Source organism: Baudoinia panamericana, assembly GCF_000338955.1.
Source record: "Baudoinia panamericana UAMH 10762 unplaced genomic scaffold BAUCOscaffold_15, whole genome shotgun sequence".
Lineage (NCBI taxonomy): Eukaryota > Fungi > Ascomycota > Dothideomycetes > Mycosphaerellales > Teratosphaeriaceae > Baudoinia > Baudoinia panamericana.
Window position 1 is genome coordinate 285,513 of NW_006911271.1, and position 16,911 is coordinate 302,423.

Here is a 16,911-nt window from a genome sequence, read left to right on the forward strand (position 1 = left end):
GTAGAAATGGCTGGCTGTACTGCAGAACCGTATCAGCCAGAAGACGGATGGATCGCTCGTTAGGCAACAACGCTCACATTCGAACTCCGTATAAGTCGGATATCGAGACTATGCAAGCCCCCGGATGGCCCCTGCCACTGCCTATGCAGCCGTATGACTCCGTCCTCGAAATCGAGTGACCCAAGATGTAATGATGGCAGCATGTCAGTAACGGCTGTTTGGCAATGCAGAACGACAGAGCCCTTGCCCTCGCTCCAAGTGCAGCCGCTCCGGCTTTAGTTGGGATGCAATCTTCACGCAACGTTCTCAGACCAACGCACTGCAAATACCATATCAAGGTATCCTGCAGGTGCGCATCGGAACTGAGACGGATTTGGTGTTCGTGGAGGTCCCATATCTATGATCCTGGAACCCAGCGAATCCTAGATTGAACAGTCATTTGCGGGGAACCAGTCTTGATCAACCTTAACCAAAGATCGGCCAGCAGCCACATTCAATGAGGTCCCGCTTCTTCGGGCACCTGCTCCTGCACGCTCGCCATCTTGAAGCTCGCGACTTACCGTCTGCGTCCTCACGCTGTATGCGTGACTTAGATGCTCTACTTGTGGAAAGCAGGGCCTCATCGACTTGTGGAAGCAACGATCGTACCCATTGAGCGTCCACTGGGTAGCGCTGTTCGTCGACTCTTGTCGAGGTCACCCCAATCGAGTGTCTGACCGCGTAGATCCCGTCTAAATTGCCCTGTTGTTTGGACGGCGAGGCGCTGTCTTATGACGCCATGAATTCTTGCATTGCTCTGAGCATGGGAAAGGGGTTTGGTCGGGTAGGATGAAAGAGAGCCAGCTTCTGCGCAAGCCATTATTCTGAGCCCCGAAGCCCACCATAATAATTCCAGGAGCACTGGGACAAGAAGTATGACGCAGTCAGCGATTCGATCCTAGACCAGAGCGACGTGTCTGTTCCTGGAAACAGCGTTACCGTGGGACAACACACCCGGTTTGCGACTACAACGATCAAGCTTCTTAATGAGATGCACCTAAAGGCCTTAAGCTGCGCACTTATTTTCAGCTTCGCCGCCTCGAGTATACAGGGCAGGGCATTGTCTGCTGGACCGCCTACGGCCCGCTGCAGTTTTACCCCGAGTAGGCTGCGTAGGACCATCAAGCGCAGCATCATGTCCGATTTCCGGTCTCCCAGGAGGTGCTCGAGGTCTGTTTCAAGCCATTGCCAAATTAGACTTTCGTCCACTTCATTGTAGGACAGTAGATAAGAAGGTTCGCAAGACGCGGACTCGACGAGAAGTCCAGCCACGCACGGGAGTCGGCTCTTAAAAGCCATTGAAGCACCCTCTTCCCGGCTTTCTTACAAGCGATTGCGCCGCCGGCTCGGTTACTGGTCTGACCTTCGAGAGTGAAGGTATAGCGGTCAAGGCGTGCAGTGGCTGTAGAGCTGACACCGCACCTCTCACGATACTTGCGTCGAACACAGCCAGCCGCTTACCATTTAGTCGTGACAATTCCTCCTCGGCAGTGGATTTATTACTATTGGTGTATACGTGTCGTATCTGCATGAGTGATCCGTACTGGGATCGCGCCTAAGGGCAAAGGCTTGGATCTTCGGGTCACCTTGTGTACTCACAATTAACTCACGCCATTTCCGAGTCCCCGCCGTTGTCCTAGATAAGGCTTCGGTACTCTACCAATGTCAATGTCTCCGTCGGGACTAACTTGGGTGAGCGCTCCGGAAGGGCTTGAAGATCGCCGAAAGCATACTGGCATGAGAAGGCCAGGGCATTTGGATTGCGCGCTATGCCGGCGCATACGATACATGGTCGTGAACCGAGGGCATGGCCACCGTCACCGTGAGCGGTAGTTACGGAGACGAATGTTTTTGACTGCACTGTTAGGCCTTCTTCTGCTAGAGCAGCTTACATGCGATGCAGCATATGCAGCAAGGCTACCTTGGCCGGTCATGCTGTGGGTTTCTACAATGCAAGGCCCGATGGAAAGGGTTGATGTAACGCGTATTTTGGCCAAGCATTGAAAGTCTGTGTCAATTAACGAGGTAATAAGAGCGACGATAGTTTTCTCTGTTCTCCCGCGCCTCGTAGCCGACAGGAAATCTCATCAATACCGTATGAAGTCAACACGAGGAACCCGCGACGAGCCTGAGGAGGGATGCTGTGATGACGACCATGTTCAGGCTTGCCAGCCTTCGCTCGAGACGCGAAGCATACCTTAACATGGAACCTCCATCTCATTACGGTTTTGATTGTCGCCACAAATCCGCCTATGCTGGCACAGAACGGCCGTGTTCGCCCTGTAATGATACGAGCGAATTGCCACTGCCGGTACCTAGACTGCAATGACAAGAACATGAACGCACACTTCCCGGCTCCTGCCGGGGCTGAAACAGCAGATGGAGAAGCGAGGGTGGTGCGTTAGCCTCGTATAGCTACTGAAGTTCTTTTGATCAGCATGCAGTCGCCGAATATCGAGCAACTGGCCGCTCATCACAAGACATGAACGAATTCGCTGTCGACCGTCTGTTCCAACAGTTCGCAACGCAATGGTGTTCCAACAAGCGTCTCGTACCATCTCCACGTGCAGAGCGTGTCAGCCGCCTGAAGGGGTAGTTCCTCCACAAGGCTATCACGCCTCGCCGATGTTATCTCGTATTCAACGACGCCTCAATCATCCCGCGTTACTTGCTATTCGCTGAGAGGGCACTGCAAACAAGATATCACACGCATAAATGGGGCCAAGAGCATGGAATAGACTTGCACTTCGACCGAGCAACATCTGCACGCACCAAGCTGGTAAGTGGCGTTCGCCTCTCTTATCGTCACCTCATTCTACTTAGTGTCCACTTCCCTCAGTATCATTATTGTGTGATGCACTGAACATAATGCAACGGCTGGCTTGGCTTCTCTCCGGCTTGGCCGTACTCGTCGGCGCCCAGCAACAATGCTACTACGGCCCAGGAGCCGGCAATCGCGGTCCTGCAGAACTCGTGTCTTGCATGCCCTCCGGGAACTCGGCGTGCTGCCTTCTAGGAGACACTTGTGTAAGCCCAGCGAAATGTTGGACCCCCTGACTTCGGCTAACACATCTCTCAGCTCTCCGGCAACACTTGTTATAATTATGAGACAGGCGATCTCTATCAATACGGTTGCACAGACATAACGTATAAGGATAAATCCTGCCCATACAAGTGTGGCTGGAACACAAGTAAGGAGTAGCAAATGAATTTCTGTGCAGCTCGAATCTGACGGGCACAAAGCACTGTCACCATGGGTAGCCCTAGAATACTGTGCAGACGTGCAGAACGTCACAGATACATGGGTGTGCCATGCACCCGAGAGCTGCGGTTGTCAATGGAATGCGACGAATAGTCTGCTTGTCCTACAACCAAGAGGATGCAAAGAAATGGGCGCAGATGCGCGGGTTGCATTGTATGCACCAGAGGCGCTTGCACCCTACGTATCGCTACCGTCCACGTTGTACGGCCAGACAAGCTATTACAGTGGCACCACAATCAATGGTACAAGTACTTGGGTTGTCACAGCCATAGCGAACTGTATGAGCCCCGACTCCGCTTACCGGTCCACTATTCTAACCGATCATGCGTCCGCAGACACTCCGGCTACTATCAGCGAACTCACAACGTATCAAGACGGTCCGAGTTCGGTCGTACAAGTTGTGCCAGGTTTGACTCCTGCGCCGTCGACAGTAGCTGCAGCTGCAGCCACCTCCGCAAGTGCCGGGTCGGGCGCCGCTTTGACGACTGCGAGCCCAACCAGTAGTGCAGTTGCTAGCAATAATTCCGGACTCTCGAAAGATGCGCAAATCGGCATTGGGGTAGGCGTGGGAGGTGGCGTAGTGCTCATTGCTATTGTCGCTCTCTGCGCATTCTGCTGGGGTAGGCGTCAGCGCCGCCGCAACACCCAATATGGAAAGCAAGCTCCTGCTCAAGCCTCTGCGTTCCACCTCGGATCGCCGCCCATGCAAGCATCATCACCTTACTATGTCGGAGGGGACGGAACGCAAGGCTGGCCGAACACGTACCCGACAATGCAGCCCATGCAGCCTTCACCTGTGCATAGTCCCGGTCAAGCGTCGCCATATCAGGACCCGCAATATGCGTTCGCGGGCACACATTCGCCGCCGCCAGCAGAGTTAATGATGCAGAAAGCGCAGCCCACAGAGCTGCCAGCAGAGCAGGGACCGCATGAAGTGGACTCAGTCGCAATAAACTCGCCTCCAACGCCAAGTCCACATTATGCGGACGTCATGAGCCGCAAGCTATGAAGTCAAGCGAGCCAGACGTGGTGTCTCTTAAAGTGTCGAGTGTACATCGTCGGCGTGGATCAGCGCCGGACAGAGGCGCAGATGCGGGACTACCGTCTTAGCATTTACATGCCGGCTTATTGGGTATGATCAAGGACTCAGTCTGTCGACCTTCCAGCTACCATCTGATCCCCTCGTATACCGGAAGCGATCGTGCAGTCGACTCGGCCTTCCCTGCCAGAACTCCACCATCTCTGGCTTCACCCTCAGGCCGCCCCAAAATTCCGGAACAGGGATGTTCTCCTGTCCTGCGAAACGTTTCTCAACCTCCATGACCTGCCCTTCGAGCTCAGCCCTATCTCGCAGTACTTGTGATTGCTGACTCGCCCAGGCACCCAGGCGAGAACCGCGAATGCGAGTATCGTAGTATAACTGACTCTCCTCGGATGACATGCGCTCGCAAGGCCCCTCTACTCGTACCTGTCGTTCCAATTCGTGCCACCAGAAAGTTAGTGCTGCCTGCGGGTTCGAAGCCACATCTTTAGATTTTCGCGATGTGGCCCAATTACTGTAAACGACGAAGCCACGTTCATCAACTTCCTTGAGATAGACCATCCGAGCGCTTACCCGTCCTGAGGGTAACTCTGCAGTCGATAGGGTTACGGTTTCCGGCTGGTAGACTTTCTCTGCTTGGGCATGCTGAAACCAGGTGTTGAACTGTACGACAGGGTCCGCGAGCAGTTGGTCAAGGTCAAGGGAGCCCTTAGTGTACTGTTCAGCTTGAAACGAATCATTCGTGCCGCCGGGGTTCAGAATGCGTCTGTTGGATTGAGTTGACATGCCTCGGAAGCTAACGTAGGTGGCGAAACGGAACGAAGGTAAGTGACGACGAGTCAGCATCTAGCGCGCGAGAAGGAAGTCCACGTGCATATAGTAACGTCCACCGGGTCACCAGGGTCAACAATGCTCCGTGACGTGCCAGAGAGACTGTGAGCAAACTGAAGAGTAACAATTTGTGCCATCAAGGGTTAGGGTTAGGATTTGAAGGCGCCCAGGCTTACAGGGCAAACCCTCAAAACATGAACAACATCTGTCCGAGGACTGTCCAGTGTTATTGTGAAAGCAAAGCGAAGCGAAGCATAACAAGCTCAAGCGCAGGCTCGCGCAGTGGTCAATGACGCTAAGGCTGGGATATGCTTACAATCATATGCTACCTGGCTACAAGGATTCCCCGCCGCGGAGCCCGTTCTGGCTGTGCCAGGAACAGGAAGGTTAGACCGTGAGAATATCTACCGACGTTCACCATTATTTACAGCTACATATAGTATCCACGCGCGTTAGTACTGGAGATCACCGAAGGCGACCCGTCTCGCATTTCTTCTCATTCCGGTCACATAGATAGCTCGCCGTGCCTGCCTAAAGAGGAGCGGACCGGGGCGAAAGTTCAAAGGCTATCATTTGCGAACAATGCCACTGCGATCCCCAGGGTGTTACACTTGCCGCAAACGCAAGATTCGATGCGACGAGACTAGACCTGCTTGCCAGCGATGCGCCATCCACGGCGTACCTTGTCCGGGATATCGAAGCCAGCCAGGAGGCGTCGAATTTCGGGACCAAACCAAAGAGGTTGTGAGGAGGGTGAAGGGTCCTCACCAGGTCAAACAAGCTCAGGAGACAATCATTATTCCCACTACCGAAGACAATGACTTTGACTACTCGTTCAGCTCTGAGCATGCCAGCTCGATCGCCGCTACCATGACATGGCCTGGCGACAAGCTCCTCTCCATGCTCACAACGCCGGCGTTGCTAAATAACCCGCTCAGTGCTGCGGTAGAGCGGAATCAGCTGCATGGCACTTTCATGGATATCTACCTACCCAAGAACAGTACTCATTTGGACCACTTTAACTTCTTCCAAACAATAGCCGGCATGCCTGCTCAGCAACCTGCACTGCTTGAAGGCTTAGATACTCTTGCTCTGGTCACGATTGGAAGTCTTCACAAAGATCGTGTCCTTCTGGACGAGGCTGTGAAGATGTACGGCAGAGCGCTCTCTAGTCTCGCGAGAGCTATTGCGCGCCCGGAGAACATAGGAAACGACGAGCTGCTCGCCGCAGTAACCATCGTAGGCATGTGTGCGCTTTATCAGGAGATAGGGCAGCATGACAGCGCATGGGGCAAGCATGTCCGTGGCTGCCAACAACTCATCTCAGCCAGAGGCGCGTCGTCAATGCAAAGTCCGCTGGCGTGGCTGCTGTTCACGAACACAAGGCACGGCGCACTATGTTGGGCACTGATCGAGCGAAAAGCACCTACCTTAGCCGACTCGAATTGGCGGGCTTTGGCACTCAACGCACCTATGCTAGATAGCTCGACATTGTTCTATGACAGCGCCATTCAGCTTCCAGGACTGCTTGAGCGTTACGATAGGCTCGGCGGTGATGATGCGCTGAGCTTGCCAAACGTTGTCGACCTGTTGGTTGATTGCGAATTGCTGGAAGCATCCTTGCGGGACTGGTTCCTTGACTGGGATGTGCGAGCTCTGCTAGACGGGCGCAATCTCTATGCGGAGCGTCCAATGGACGACTTCAGAACGTTCGCCAGCCTTGTAGACGACCGTGCCATCGACACCGCGTTCAGATTCGCGAGCTTCCCAATTGCGTACCTTTGCTCCTTATACTGGATGTGCATGCATTTCCTTCGCAACTTGATGCTGAGTCTGCACAGACTGCGACATGAGCTCGAAGAGGACTGGTACCCAGCAGAAGGCCGCGCCGTAGAAGCATCGGAGCTCCTGGACTACGCGCTCAACCTATGCCGCTGCATCCCATATTTCTGTGAGCCCGAGAGCTCAAATACTGGTCATGTAAGCATCTTTCTACCCATGCGTACCGCAGCCGTGTACTTCACGACCAACGGTCATTGGCGGTTGGCAAAGTGGATTGGTTCGGTGCGCGTGAAGGTGTTCACTAGAGGGCTCAGTCCGCCAGAGCTTGGAGACAAACCAGGCACGCTCAAAAGGCTCGACCAGATTGCGCTCAGTCAGCATGAGAAGATGTTCCCTCTAAGGAACGGGTACAGCCATCGTCAATCTCCGTCCGGGTCCAGCAGTACCTCAGGCTCGCCGGATTCGTACGCTGAAGCCATTCGCAATTCTCCTTCCAGCTCCGCGACTTCCGGATCGACCTGATCGCCTAGATCCTGCGAGCCAAGAAATCTGCGACCTTCAAGCTTGGCGGGTAGATAGTCTTGTACAACGCGACCATCAGCGTAGTCCGGGTTATATTTGTACTCCTTGCCGTACCCGAGCTCCTTCATGAGCTTCGTGGGTGCGTTGCGAAGATGGATCGGCACCGGAAGTCCCGCCATACCCGGCTCGCTTAGTGCCCTATACGCTGCGTTCAGACCGCGGTAAGCGCGCGTGCTCTTCCGAGCCAGACTTAGTGCCACCGCGCAATGCGCCAGGTTGATGCGACATTCCGGCATGCCTATCTTCTCCGCGGCGGAATATGTTGCCGTCGCTAGTGAAAGCAAGCTGTTGTCTGCCAAGCCTACATCTTCGCTGGCAATGACGACCATACGCCTTGCAACATAAAGCGGATCCTCGCCGGATTGCAGCATACGAGCAAGGTAGTATAGGGCAGCATCAGCATTGCTTCCACGCACAGACTTGTGGAACGCGCTGATGGTATCGTAATGCTGATCACCCGCGCGATCGTACACAAGCGTCTGCGTCAGGCTCTTCCTAATATCTTCCGCTGTGAGGGCTGGCTTCTCACACAAATCAAGTGCAAGCTCAAGCAAATTAAGCCCAGTGCGAGCATCCCCGTCTGCAAATTCGGCCAGGTAGCGAACAAGTGCATAGTCGTCGTTGCTGAGAAGATGAAGACTCCCAGATGCACTCGGTTGACAGTCTGGCTCTGCTCGGGCATGTTCAGTACACGGGCTCGGTGCTGGCGTTGGGAGGCCAGGCACTTCTTGCCCCAATGCACGCTTGAGGATGCCAAAGACATTGTCGCCAGACAACTTAGACAGAGTGAATGTCCTGCATCGGCTAAGCAGCGCGTTCACTACCTTGAAGCTTGGATTTTCCGTAGTAGCGCCAATAAGCGTTACTTGCCCTGCCTCGACCGGACCAAGGAACACATCTTGTTGCGATTTGCTGAAGCGATGAATCTCGTCGCAGAAGATGATCGTTTTGCGTCCGGTCAAGCCGAGCTCGTTCTTTGCTTCGGCGAACAGCTTCTTGCATTCCGCGACTCCGCTGGAGGTGCTGTTGATCTCTACGAATCTTGTACCCGCCGTCTGCGCAATCAGCCGAGCAATAGTCGTCTTCCCTGTACCTGGGCCACCCCATAAGATCATGGACGGAACTCTGTCGGTCAATATGAGGTTGCGGAGTACGCCGTTCGGGCCCACGAGCTCCTGCCCAGCAACCTCGTCCAAAGTTTGCGGCCGCATCCGCTCGGCAAGTGGCGCATGTGTCTTCTTTGGCCTCTTGCTTATGGGGCACGCCGCTGCTGGCTGCTGTACGTTTACGCCAGTAGAATCCTCGCCATCAGCAGAACGCTTCACACCATGTATCGGTGCAGGTGACGCTGACGGTAGGGGTTTGAGCCCAACGGCATCACCCGAGTCTGCTTTGGCGATCGAGCTGGTGTGGGAGACGGACCGGTCATCCTGTGAATTCACTGTTCGCTTGCTTGCTGGTGTGAAGAAGCTGGGTGCCTTCGGAGTTTTCGAAGTGGCGGCATTGGCTTGGTTGGCCTGAGACGGAGTCGCCTCGTCAATTAGATCCTGACATCCAGAGTCGATGTGTCGGTTAATGTTCACTTCCTTCACCGGCTTTTCACAAATCGGGCAGGCGACCATTGATGTTATTTGTTGAACCAGTAATCGTGGTGTGCGGACGCAGCACGCATACAACGCGTGAGGTGCCCGGCTAGACCACAAGCAATCTGACACGGAAGTTCCCAGTCGCCAAGAAAAAGTGGATCTCCGTCGGTCTTGGTTCTACACCCGCCTCTTGTGTCGTGAAGACACAAATACAGCAGTGTTGTCCATTGCATGAAATAATGCTACTAGTGGAGCAGAGTGAATAAGTATCACTGCGCTTATGTCACAATGTTACACGGAGCGCCGTAAGCTTACAATAACAGTGCGCACGCGATTGCCTGCCCAAGCAATTGTACGTTCCTCAGCGTCCTTGTCGCGGTCTGCTCGATAAACCTGTAGTGACCTTCAGTATCAACTCGAAGCCCAACAAAAATGCTAAACTCTCGCACGCTTTCGAAAGTACTACTTCCAACCTCAGGGCGCACAAGCGGCGTGTGACGTGGTTCGGGCGGATACTGGCCGCTGGAACGTACATGTAGCTTCATGATCTGCATGAGATCTCTGATATTCATGGGACCATGAAAATGCGTGAGGCTTACGAGCCGGCGCAAATTGTGGAGATGCTCAAAGGTACAAGGGCGTCCGCGACAGTTGGCCCATCTCAAGCTTGTGTGAAGGATATGGGCGCCTGTAGATGTCAATGATGCTCCGTGCGTGGAATTATGTGCATGTAAATCAGCTTGAAGCCGGACTGTCGTAGCGCAAACAGGCCTTGGGTTCACATGAGACTTTGCGTACAGATGCCGAGCACGCAGTGCAGGTACGGCCCGTTAAAATGGTGCTGCAGGTAGGGAGTGACTGAAACTGAACGAGGTGGAGCATAGGATACACCCTGTATCAAAGATGAGGAGGAGGAGAGGCTGATAACGTCATTGTTGCATTGAGAGCCTTGTGTATTCGTGGGTTTCATTGAAGTACCGCTTAGCCACCGTATGGCGCCTTAAAACTTTTCAGTCTGCCGCCAATCCAGAAGTGCCTCCATATCTATCGTTTTGCTGCTTTACATCTGCTTGTTGTTAATGCCCTTGAGCTGCACGTCACTGTGATCAATCATCAGCTGAATCGCCACCAGTAACGGGAAACCGGAGGCTTACAAGACCAGAGTCGCATTTGGTGGGATAAGGCCCGGGAAGCCACGGTCACCGTAGGCGTAGTCGCTGTGAGACATGGTCAAATAATGCTCGAAGGATCAGTGCTGCAGCAGTGTACCGTACCCAGTAATGATCAGCGTGGATTTCTCGCCCAGGGTCATGCCACCATCGGTGCTGAGGACACCGTCGTCCCAGCCTAATCAGAGCTCACGTCAGCCATTTCAGGGTATGTTGAGTGTATCGTCAGAGTGATAATACCCTTGATAACCTGGCCTACTCCGATCTTCGTTTTGAAGTCGCCACGACCGACGGAGGAGTCAAACCTCTAAAGCATCAGTGCACTGCCAAATTGAAAATGTACAGATGGATGTACTGTTTGCCCTTGTTGTCCGGAGCATTCTGGTCGAAGAGAGTTCCAGTGTATTCCATCGTAATCGTATCGCCTGCTTTCGGCTTAGTGACGCCGTCGCCGGGCGAGATGAGCTTCTTAGTGACACCCATCGTTACTGAGACTAAGCACTAAGTCTTGTATACTCCAGTCGGTCCTTCGAGTAGGAGGTGGTGGTGGAAAGTTAGACTGCAAGCACGGGGTGCAAGAAGAAAGTGAGTGAGACAATCGTAGCTTCCCACTAAGCGAAGCCCCGGAAAGCTGCCATTACCGAATCGGATGGCATCCTTACTATCTCCACCATCCATAAACCCTAATCGTCACACCAGTACGCTTGGCATTGAGTGACTCGCGAGCGCCATAAGAGAGCGGCCCAACTGCGCTGCATCAGAATCGATCTTGTCCGTGTGGAGGGATTCGCCACAGATCTCGCTTGAGCATGTGGTGGACGTTAGAGGCGTCCCGTGGCAGGCCTAGGGCGCTGAACCTTGTCAACCAAATGCATAGCACACCAGGGTGTCGGGAGGCTTGACCAACTGGACTTATTGGTAGACATGATGCCATTTGAATCTGGACTCTCGCAGTAGCTTTATGTCTCCGCGGCTCAGATATTTACGCTTTGGCCAGATAGTAACCAGCCCGAGGTGATACCAAACCTGTGGCATATCATCGTTGGATTAACGATACTGTATGTAGTAAGAAGTTCTAGGCAGTTACAACCCCTATTATTTTATAAGCACGGCTCACGGGAACAGCTAACGACGTGGTATAACGATGCCACCCCTGCACCATCACTCCGCCAGGACCACAGGCGAAGGCAGCATCAGGGTCGCCTACTTGGGCGTGTCATATCTGCACAACATGGAGACACCTTCCGGTCCATCTGCCAACAAGCGATGCTGCTGGGGTTAATGGTGCTGGCAGCTTTGCTTGCCTGTCGTTGACCGCCTGCAGCTCGCGGCATGCATGCAGCCTTAGGACCTGCATCCGCTATTGGTGCGTTACAATGGCGCATCCCACCACCGACTGATACCCGAATCGGCGAAGGATCTCGTTTGCAGCTCTTCTGGCAGTGACCTTCACCTAGAGACACTGTCAAGGCTATTAACGTATACCTGAGCGCCGAAGAACAATCCAGAGCCTGTGCGAATGTGACAACAGCAGCCAATGGCAACCAAATGCACCTGCATGTACTTTGCCTAAAGCAAGCTTGCCAGCTATTCACGAAACGCATCTTGAACAGGATGCACCCCCACGATCTTGCATGCCCGCAGTCACGTCTGTTCTCCCTAGTCTGTGTCTCTGAAGTCGATGCGCGACCGACGTTACCCGGCCTAACTTCCCTAATGGCAGCATGATACTGCCGCCAATACCGCGGTACTCGCTCGCATATTACCAATGCGCGTGCAGCAATAGCTCGGCCCAAGACCAAGGGGATCTGCACGACCCGACCTCGCGGCTTCGGGACATTGGCCAGCTGTCCTCCACGTCGATCACTTCTCAAACGGTGCACTTCCGGTGCTACCTCGCTACTTCACCGCCATGCACGCTTCCATGAAGGGAACCTTGAATAACTGCCATCATCGCGCGATCGGCGCAGGTTCTAGACTCTTGCCATTTCAGGCAACCCTGACCCGTTAATCACCACGTGATCGACCTAAGTCTTGCTCTCGCCATCTCGCCACCATGTCGATGGACGACGGGGCCCTGGCGTGACATTCTTCCATCTCGCTGGGCTGCTGGATAGTATTGCAAGGCCTGCTATGTGGCAACTGTGCTCTGTCTAACTAAGCTTCCGTCACGCATCACGAGCCTTTCCGACGGCATCGGCGCCTAGCGAATGTGGAGTAATCGGAACAGATCTCTTTGTGACCCAATCAGCCCCTGGCGACGCAACGACCAGAAAGGCTTTGCTGCACCGTTCGCGACGTTCGTACGGAGTTTCGCACCGATACCGAAAGGAGAACGGCGAGAGCGGCTTGATCCAGCTTGCAACTGAACGTACCAACAGTAAGTCCTTGCGCTGAGCATAGATCGTGCATTACTGGCATGTGTGGCGCGCTCATAGCTGTACTGCTTGTGACGATCGATTTGGTCCTAGTGTGGCGCCCGGCCGCAGTTCGCACCATAGCCGAAAAAGGAAGGCATAAAGTAGCTTTTCAGAATTCAACTTCGCACAAGAATAGCGGCATGCACAATGTGACTAGCTCAAACCTCAGATGGTCCAGAAAGTATGGCGCCTCAATTCAGATGTCGATTCTGCATGCCACTCAACCTCTGGAAAGCGGGCGTCAGTAGGGCACGCCGGCCGGGCACGGGTAAGACGCCAGAGCTTGTCGATGCCGGCCTTTTCTATGCAACTGAACATACGGTCGTAGTTCAGCCCGACCTGATCGATACCATGACTGTCGTCGGACAATGTGAAACGACCTCCGAGCTCGAGGAAAACCTGCATAAGCCGTAAGCGATTGGTCATGGTGTGGCATACTGTGCGCATCTTGATGACATACTTGACACATCTCTACTTGTGGGTAGGCTTCGACCATCCCCTTTCGCAAACTACTGGAGTTGAGCTCGAGTATCCCGCCATATTCAGCAATGTACTTCAGATTCCGTATGGCCTTGTCCCAGACGCCACTCATAGCTCGGAAGCTGCCATTTGGGCTATCGCTCTTCAAGCGAATCAAGTCGAAGTGTCCTACTACTGGCGGCTGGAGTGCCTGAAGCATGGCGTACTGGGAATCAAAGTAGTGTTCGAAGATCAGTTCATCCGTACCGCCGGCGGCAGACCGTGCGTCGTGGTACATGGCAATATCGTAATCTATGGGAATTGTTCTCACGTGATGTACGCTTCCAACGAACAAGTCAAGCTCATACTTTTCGAGTAGACGCTGTATGGTGGTGAGTGAAGCTTCTCGTATCCACTCGCCTTCGAAACCGACAAAAATCTCAATGTGGTCGGCATATGTAGCCTGTAGGCGTCGTGCTTCGCGGTAGAATTCATCGAAAAGCTTGGCCAGGGTAGCCTCATCGTCCCTGCCGACCTCCTCGGGATACAGATCATCATTACTCCGCGTGATATGTTCAGTTAAGCAGAAAGTGGACATGCCCTTGCGGATGGCTGCCAGGACACAGTCTTCCAGCTTGTCGTGAGCATGGCCACAGAACTGTCCAGAATGGGAGTGATGGGACCATGGCATGTTGACACTAATTATGTTTTGATCGCCTCCCAAGATGTGAGGTGGTTACTACGGCCCGTGAGAAGCCCGTCGGAGACGGCGTCAAGGCCGACAGAAGCACTAGAGCGCGACAGTGCGAGAGCGTTCTCGAGTAAGGTTGTCAGCCATGCAAGGCTGTGGTTGGGCAGGCCCTAGAGCTGCCAGATATCGCGTTGTCACCAACTGTGCTGATAACACAGTATTCGGGGTAATGGGGCGGCACATAAAGCAGTTCTTGCGCTGATTAAGGAAAGACCCACCTTTCGGACGACCTCCGGCTTCCAGAACGCCGACCCTCAGGCAGATCAGGACGACGGTCATTCCATCGACCGGCGTGACATCTCCACACCGAACATCCGACGGACAACAATAGAAGGACAAGCAGCTTACACACGTATCAGGGCCTACATCAAGTCAACGGCTGTTGACCTGCCCTGCTGAATGGACGGATGGGACTGCCCAAACACCACCATCGTTCGACTGCTGGACGTTAACCCGGTTCTACCTCTTCGACAACAGCGATGCCGCCTCAGGCAGAAAAGAGCTCATTGAAGCGTGGACGAGTGAGTGAAGATGGCCTTGAATCGATGTATGTCTTTCTAACTGCCAGGTAGGGTTCAGCAGGTGATGATGTCGAAGCGAAGAAGCCTCGCCGATCTGCTCGCTTGTCCAATGTTGGCACTAATGGAGAGCACCTCGATGCGGTGAAGGAAGGAGCGCTGCCATCCCCGTTGACACGTCATGCCACATCCACAAGCGATGAAGCTCTCCGAACGGAGACGCCCCCAATAGAGCCGAAGACGCCGACAAGTCCACTGCCCGCATCGCAGCTCCTGGGCGGCTTGTACTCGCCTCCTAATGACACTCAACCATACTCCCAATTCGTGACACCTGCACCGATATCTTACGAGGTAGAGGACGAGGAGGCGGAGGGTGTCTGGGGCTACCTCCTTCCGCTTACAGGTACTACGCCGGATCCGCTGGTTCTGCGGCGGAGGGCGGCATGTCCTGTTCCCCCGGGCAAGATCGGCAAGAAGACCGGAAAAGACAAGGTTAAGAAGAAGCACTGGAAGACTCGTGAGGAGGAGTACGAGAAAGATAAGCAGATGAATGGTATACCTGCTGGTGGCTTCCTGATAGGGCGACATCCGGAATGTGATCGCGTTATTGATTCACCCACTGTGAGCAATCGCCACTGTCTGCTGTTTACAGAGAACAGGAACGGAGACTCAATCGCCGTCGTCGAAGATCTGAGCGCGAATGGCACTTTTGTCAACAATGCAATAATTGGCCGTAACAAGCGCCGCGAATTGCACGGCGGCGACGAGCTGGACATTCTTCAAGGCCAGGTGCGTTTCAGCTTCCGCTATCCGCGCCATCGTGGAACCAGCGCCTTCAAGCAGCAATATAGTGTTGAAGGTCAGCTTGGCAAGGGTCACTTTGCGACAGTCTATTTGGCTACGGAGCGTTGTACCGGCATGCGCTACGCTGTCAAGAAGTTTGAGAAGCGCAGCGGTCCTGGTGAGAGGAGCAAGGTGGACGGCTTGCAGCAGGAGATTGCTGTCTTGATGAGCGTCAGCCACCCGAACATGCTTTGCTTGAAGGAGACGTTTGACGAGACTGACGGCGTGTACCTGGTATTGGAGCTTGCGCCGGAGGGCGAGCTGTTCAACTACATTGTGATGAAGCAGAAGTTGACCGAAGCGGAAGCGCGCAAAGTGTTCATCCAGCTATTCCAGGCTGTAAAGTATCTGGTGAGCAATTTTGTGAGCTTGATCGTTGTCGTGCGCTGACCGAATGCAGCACGAGCGCAACATTGTACACCGTGACATCAAGCCGGAGAACATCCTGCTCCTCGACCGCGACCTCAATGTCAAGCTTGCAGACTTCGGCCTTGCAAAGATTATCGGCGAGGAAAGCTTCACGACAACGTTATGCGGTACGCCTTCCTACGTGGCGCCGGAGATCCTCGAACAAGGCAACCGACGCCGATACACACGCGCTGTCGATGTGTGGAGTCTTGGGGTGGTGCTATACATTTGCCTTTGCGGCTTCCCGCCATTCTCAGACGAGCTGTATTCGCCCGAGAATCCGTACAACCTTAGCCAGCAAATCAAGATGGGTCGCTTTGACTACCCGTCACCATACTGGGACTCGGTTGGCGATCCTGCCTTGGACCTCATAGACCGGATGTTAACGGTCAAGGTCGAAGACAGAATCAGCATAGATGAGTGCTTAGAGCATCCATGGACCACGAACGGCCAAGCACCCCTCAGTGTTACCGATAGCACCGATGGCTTGACGGGCGCATTGGCCGGACTTGACTTCAGCCGTAGAAAGCCAGTGCGTGAACGCACAATGCTCTCCGCCATCAACGACGTGAAGGTCGAGCGCGTTATCGAGACGAAGCCTGATCACCCGGACCGTTCGGCTCCGCCGGTGAAAGTGTGGGACAAGAATCGTGGCCCGCATTTCAACAATGTCAACATTGCCGGCCAGCAGACTGTGCAACAAGCGAATGGTGGTAAAGCTCATGTCGAGCATACCATCGAGCCGGGACCGGCTGAGAACAGGGATCCGCAAGAATTTGCTGAAATGGGCGGAAAGGGCGATCAGGTCTTGTATGAGGATACAGATGTCAGCCGCTACCCTGATACAACGATGAAGGCAGGCGCGCCTGAGAAAGCGTGATCACCGCTCCTCTAGATAAGGTGTGCGATTGACGTACATATTCTGCACCGTAGGCGTGCCAGACCGTGGGGTGATTTCTCGCATGCTCGTTTGCTTCGAGGAGGGTTCAAGAACTGGTGGGTGGTAAGTGGGTACAACAGGTCACGCATCGGAACGCATGCAAGGTTGCTATGAACTATGAGCGCTGATCATACATGACAACTTCAAGGCAAGGCGTTGCTGATGTAGGCGGAAAAGCTGCTGATACGGCTCACGAAGCAACATGTAGAGCTATGTAAGATATGAAAGTGCGGACTTGACGACCCTCACACACCGCAAGCCGTACGAGTCATAACCACA

General features: G+C 53.9%; 10 protein-coding genes across 10 annotated transcripts; 4 read left to right on the forward strand and 6 right to left on the reverse strand.

Moving 5' to 3' along the window:
* Window positions 1-530: 530 nt before the first annotated feature.
* Window positions 531-1,489, reverse strand: BAUCODRAFT_317737 (uncharacterized protein). Its single transcript, XM_007683434.1, has one exon. It carries the CDS (start codon window positions 1,336-1,338, stop codon window positions 859-861), a length of 480 nt encoding a protein of 159 aa, XP_007681624.1. The 5' UTR covers window positions 1,339-1,489; the 3' UTR covers window positions 531-858.
* Window positions 1,490-2,053: 564 nt separating this feature from the next.
* Window positions 2,054-2,293, reverse strand: BAUCODRAFT_39341 (uncharacterized protein; the record flags this gene model as incomplete). Its single annotated transcript, XM_007683189.1, has 1 exon — window positions 2,054-2,293. Exon 1 carries the CDS (start codon window positions 2,258-2,260, stop codon window positions 2,057-2,059), a length of 204 nt encoding a protein of 67 aa, XP_007681379.1. The 5' UTR covers window positions 2,261-2,293.
* A 1,025-nt stretch (window positions 2,294-3,318) lies between these two features.
* BAUCODRAFT_317733 (uncharacterized protein) lies at window positions 3,319-4,374 on the forward strand. The gene has a single exon (XM_007683435.1). It carries the CDS (start codon window positions 3,429-3,431, stop codon window positions 4,308-4,310), a length of 882 nt encoding a protein of 293 aa, XP_007681625.1. The 5' UTR covers window positions 3,319-3,428; the 3' UTR covers window positions 4,311-4,374.
* Window positions 4,375-4,439: 65 nt separating this feature from the next.
* On the reverse strand, window positions 4,440-5,129 carry BAUCODRAFT_28334 (uncharacterized protein; the record flags this gene model as incomplete). Its single annotated transcript, XM_007683147.1, has 1 exon — window positions 4,440-5,129. The coding sequence occupies one exon, from the start codon at window positions 5,127-5,129 to the stop codon at window positions 4,440-4,442; it is 690 nt and encodes a 229-aa protein (XP_007681337.1).
* A 197-nt stretch (window positions 5,130-5,326) lies between these two features.
* Window positions 5,327-5,698, forward strand: BAUCODRAFT_317860 (uncharacterized protein). The gene is made up of 2 exons (XM_007683436.1): window positions 5,327-5,560; window positions 5,615-5,698. Exons 1-2 carry the CDS (start codon window positions 5,464-5,466, stop codon window positions 5,689-5,691), a joined length of 174 nt encoding a protein of 57 aa, XP_007681626.1. The 5' UTR covers window positions 5,327-5,463; the 3' UTR covers window positions 5,692-5,698.
* Window positions 5,699-5,756: 58 nt separating this feature from the next.
* Window positions 5,757-7,277, forward strand: BAUCODRAFT_52563 (uncharacterized protein; the record flags this gene model as incomplete). Its single annotated transcript, XM_007683265.1, has 1 exon — window positions 5,757-7,277. A coding segment is annotated over one exon (1,521 nt), but the record flags the coding sequence as incomplete, so codon positions are not given.
* Window positions 7,278-7,375: 98 nt separating this feature from the next.
* On the reverse strand, window positions 7,376-9,160 carry BAUCODRAFT_80240 (uncharacterized protein; the record flags this gene model as incomplete). Its single annotated transcript, XM_007683323.1, has 2 exons — window positions 7,376-8,162; window positions 8,232-9,160. The coding sequence occupies 2 exons, from the start codon at window positions 9,158-9,160 to the stop codon at window positions 7,376-7,378; spliced, it is 1,716 nt and encodes a 571-aa protein (XP_007681513.1).
* A 952-nt stretch (window positions 9,161-10,112) lies between these two features.
* On the reverse strand, window positions 10,113-11,263 carry BAUCODRAFT_39348 (uncharacterized protein). The gene is made up of 6 exons (XM_007683190.1): window positions 11,197-11,263; window positions 10,649-11,144; window positions 10,534-10,598; window positions 10,399-10,471; window positions 10,279-10,341; window positions 10,113-10,224 (listed from the first exon to the last, which is right to left on the reverse strand). The coding sequence occupies exons 2-6, from the start codon at window positions 10,774-10,776 to the stop codon at window positions 10,185-10,187; spliced, it is 369 nt and encodes a 122-aa protein (XP_007681380.1). The 5' UTR covers window positions 10,777-11,144; window positions 11,197-11,263; the 3' UTR covers window positions 10,113-10,184.
* Window positions 11,264-12,878: 1,615 nt separating this feature from the next.
* On the reverse strand, window positions 12,879-13,863 carry BAUCODRAFT_127110 (uncharacterized protein; the record flags this gene model as incomplete). Its single annotated transcript, XM_007683437.1, has 2 exons — window positions 12,879-13,112; window positions 13,174-13,863. 2 exons carry the CDS (start codon window positions 13,861-13,863, stop codon window positions 12,879-12,881), a joined length of 924 nt encoding a protein of 307 aa, XP_007681627.1.
* Window positions 13,864-14,092: 229 nt separating this feature from the next.
* BAUCODRAFT_318019 (uncharacterized protein) lies at window positions 14,093-16,769 on the forward strand. The gene is made up of 3 exons (XM_007683438.1): window positions 14,093-14,444; window positions 14,496-15,635; window positions 15,685-16,769. The coding sequence occupies exons 1-3, from the start codon at window positions 14,403-14,405 to the stop codon at window positions 16,570-16,572; spliced, it is 2,070 nt and encodes a 689-aa protein (XP_007681628.1). The 5' UTR covers window positions 14,093-14,402; the 3' UTR covers window positions 16,573-16,769.
* Window positions 16,770-16,911: the final 142 nt, after the last annotated feature.